Source organism: Olea europaea, chromosome 23, assembly GCF_002742605.1.
Source record: "Olea europaea var. sylvestris chromosome 23, O_europaea_v1, whole genome shotgun sequence".
Taxonomy (NCBI): Eukaryota; Viridiplantae; Streptophyta; class Magnoliopsida; order Lamiales; family Oleaceae; genus Olea; species Olea europaea.
This window is the reverse complement of record NC_036259.1, coordinates 7291995-7295857: the sequence shown is the minus strand read 5'-3', so window position 1 is coordinate 7295857 and position 3863 is coordinate 7291995. Positions and strand designations below refer to the sequence as shown.

Sequence of the window (3863 nt, the reverse complement as noted above, 5' to 3'; positions counted from 1 at the left end):
TAGTTTTTTGTTTATACATAATGTTTGGTTTATTAAATGAAATAAATCCCTCTTTTTTTTGTTTTCTTTGATGTAGCACATCGACTTGGCCATAGATTTGTTGCACGATCAAGTTGAGAGATATCCAAGATTGTTCCACGTTCCTAGCCGAATAATATTGAACAATGAGTTCTTCTATGCCGTTACCATTGAGTATCAATCACTACAACTTATGGGTAATGAGAACGCGGTGCTCGAGTATATGCTCGAGTGGGTCATCGGATTATCGTCGAGTGTCGGGGAAAAGCTATGAAAGAGTTGTACGTATTCGTTGACACGACAATATATGTGTACGACCCCGATCATTCATCTTTAACACAGGGGCTGCTGGAGCTGAACTTGGAGCCGATTGCTGTGATTGTTCCTCTAATCAAACTACTCAACCTAAATAGAAAGCCTACTAACCAGTTCCAAAAAGTCTATTAAGATAAGAAAATCTTATAAGAAAATTTTCTCTTAGAAATGGAATCTTACTATTTTTATATTTATTTTCTCTTATAATTTTTATGTCTTTTTGCCTTTTATTATAATCTTCAGGATCCTTTATCAAGAACCTCCGACACTAAGAGATAGAAAGCTCAGTAAATTGCTTCTTGATCTGTAAAGAGGAGTCACCTCTATTTATATCTAATGCGAATAATATATGGCTTTCTATAACAATTATTCTACCAATTTCTCGATTTTCTAAACAAATATCAATAAATTTTTTAGAACTTTCTACTGAACAACAAAGCAAAGTAGATAATATATAATTGTTTAATGGCAAAAAATATTAGAACTAAAAATCAATATGTTTGTAATGGCCTTATAGTACTTTATTGTTCAGCAAATTAAATTTTTCAGCTTTTTGTTTTTTTTTTCTTCTTGATCTGTAAAGAGGAGTCACCTCTATTTATATCTAATGCGAATAATATATGGCTTTCTATAACAATTATTCTACCAATTTCTCGATTTTCTAAACAAATATCAATAAATTTTTTAGAACTTTCTACTGAACAACAAAGCAAAGTAGATAATATATAATTGTTTAATGGCAAAAAAGAACTGAACTAAAAATCAATATGTTTGTAATGGCCTTATAGTACTTTATTGTTCAGCAAATTAAATTTTTCAGCTTTTTTTTTTTTTTTTTACTCTCTCGTAACTTTTTCTTGACCTTTTAAGAAAGGCTTAAGACTATGATTAAAAAGATTTTCACCATGTTTGAAAAGGTTCAAAAAAATCGGAATACAAAACAACCAATTTAACTCAGAGGATTACTTTATCTTTTTAATCTTGGAATTTAGAATAAAGAGGTTAAGAGCGTTATAATATAAAAAAGATAAAAAGATAATTTTTTTATGAAAGGTGGTTTGAGTGATTTTGGGTGATTTCATAGTGTGTCGACTTTAGGAGAAATCAAGCCAGGTTAAAGCCTTGGTGACCTTTATCTTCCGCTCAACAAATATTTTCTCTGGCCATGCTTTCGCACGTAGGTGAGACTGACCACAAATGAACTATATTTATTATACAAGTTGAATGTACCGGTAGTGGTATTTCTCTTTTACTGGCCAAATTTGTCCTGCATCATTTTTATGCAACTTCAAATCCTGTTTATTTCTGTTATAGATACAAGATTTTGGGAACTATCCAACGAAAGCAGCAACACTAAGCCCAGCCAGTAGCCGATAAGAACATCGTCTCGACCTAGGACACGGGTAGCTTTATCCACCACAAAATGCAACTTCAATGACAGTTTCTTCTATTGTAGATATAAGATTTTGCAGCGTATACGTACACAGCAAATGCAGCAGCACTAAGCGCGGCCACTAGCCAATAGAAGTAGTCAAAATGAGCTCGGTTAAGGTTGTCTGAAAACCAACCATCTCGCCCAGGACCACAGGTGGCTTTCTCCACTAAAGAGATAAGAAAACTGCTCAAGAAGTTCCCTATGCCAAATATACTCAAGTATAGAGCAATACCGATGCTTTTCAGCTCGTTTGGAACCTGGTCATAGAAGAACTCTTGGAGTCCGACCATGGTAAATACATCTGCAACACCAAAAAGCAAATACTGTGGTAGCAGCAACCACACACTCATAGGCACTGTTGCTTTCGGCATGTCCACCAATCCGTGTTCAGCAGCAGTTTTTAGACGTTCCCTCTCGACCAAAGCTGCAATTACCATGGCAAGAAAAGATAAAAATATTCCAGTTCCGATTCGTTGAAGCATTGTAATGCCGGAGGCTTTCCCAGTTATAGCTCTTGCAGTAGGAACCAAAATTTTGTCATACATGGGAACAAAGACAACAATGGCGATGCTGATAAAAGAATGTAGTGACGCAGCTGGTATTTGTAAGCTAGACGTGATAAAACGATCCATTGTTGCTCCTTGTTTAGTGAATAAAGTTGATGTTTGTGAATATGCAATGGAATATCCCAAACATGCAGCCCATATTGGAAAGAGCCTAAGAACTGCCTTGGCCTCTTCAATCTCAGTGATACTACAAACTTTCCCATCTTCCTTCGAACTGTCAGGTGCAAGTAAGGCCTTATCAAGAAACTTGTAAGAAACCAAAAATAATATAACGAAACAAATGAGATTGATCCGATTATTTCAATCATATAAAGCACAGATTTATCAACGCATTTTATTATAATGAAGTTACTATAAAGCATTATTTTGTCCACAAAGTGATTGTTTTAACTATCAAGGTCTGATTATTAACAAGGAAGAAGCAGATATTGAAGAAGACATAATTCATCAAGTTCAGCATGGTAAAGTGATATGGAGAAGTGACACTGTATGATAAGAAGATGTGTTAAAGATCAGCTATGCTATATAGTTGAGTCTTAGGTTCATTAAAGTACAAAATGCTCGTAAGATGACCAAGGTGGATAAGATAGATTTCACCAAGTTGGATAAGGTAAGAAATGAAAATACGTGTCAACTAGTAACGTTGGTGTCAGATGAGCGTAAATTAATGAAAGGACAACTTGGATAATTCGAACATGTTTTGCATAGACATACCAATTTCGAACTCTACCAACAACAAGCTTAACAGGACTAATTTAAAAAACCTAAATGTACCAAAGAGAGATGAAGAAGCAAAGTTTATCTTCCAAATATCAAAGCACACAAAGGGGCAGTTGACTTACTTGAACTGTTGAGATCCTTGATATGGCAGAATTCCCTGTGGTTCCTCTTCCTTAGATATTGCTCCCGGGATACTCCGCCAATTTCTAGCTGCATTCAGGAATACCTGACCAATTCTAACAAATGGGTTTCTTTCATCGCTGTGTATGCGAAATCGGTAAGTCATAGTTCCAAGCAAAAATATAATTAGCGCTAGGCACATGATAATGCAGGGAATTCCAAAGCCAAGAGCCCAACTTAGGTTGTCTTGGATGTAGTTCAATACAAAGAGAGAAACTATAATACCCAAATTCATGGAAAAAAACCACCAATTGAAGAATGAGCTTTTGTCATTACATTCTTTTGGGTCTTGCTCATCAAACTGGTCTGCTCCAAAAGCCTGGAGACAAGGTTTATGTCCTCCTTGTGCTAGTGCAAATAAATACAAAGAGAAGAAGAAGAAAATAATTTGAAACTGTGGAGGGGAGCATGCAGCCATGTTATTTGCAGCAAAATGGCAGTCGGAAGATTTGATTGAATATAGAACAGCAGATAGGGATAAGAAGCCAAGTGCCTGAGATCCATAATAATAACAGAAAACGATTAGAATTTCCCAGAAGAAAACATTTTCACAAATGTTATAGCTAAAAGAAAAGAACGACTTTGTGTTGATGAAGTGAGTGTGACAACTGTTCAATTTTAAGTCCTTG

At 35.4% G+C, this 3863-nt stretch overlaps 1 protein-coding gene across 2 annotated transcripts in view; it reads right to left on the bottom strand.

Moving 5' to 3' along the window:
• Positions 1-1468: 1468 nt before the first annotated feature.
• The window catches only part of LOC111372250 (protein NRT1/ PTR FAMILY 5.10-like), a 26988-nt gene continuing 24593 nt past the window's right edge, over positions 1469-3863 (bottom strand). The window contains exons 3-4 of one of the 2 annotated variants that reach the window (XM_022994492.1): positions 3177-3727; positions 1469-2581 (exon numbers count right to left, since the gene is read on the bottom strand). In XM_022994492.1, coding sequence (XP_022850260.1) covers positions 1765-2581; positions 3177-3727 — 1368 coding nt within the window. In that variant the 3' untranslated portion in view covers positions 1469-1764. The remainder of the gene's footprint in view (positions 2582-3176; positions 3728-3863) is intronic. The other variant, XM_022994494.1, reaches the window with a different exon arrangement.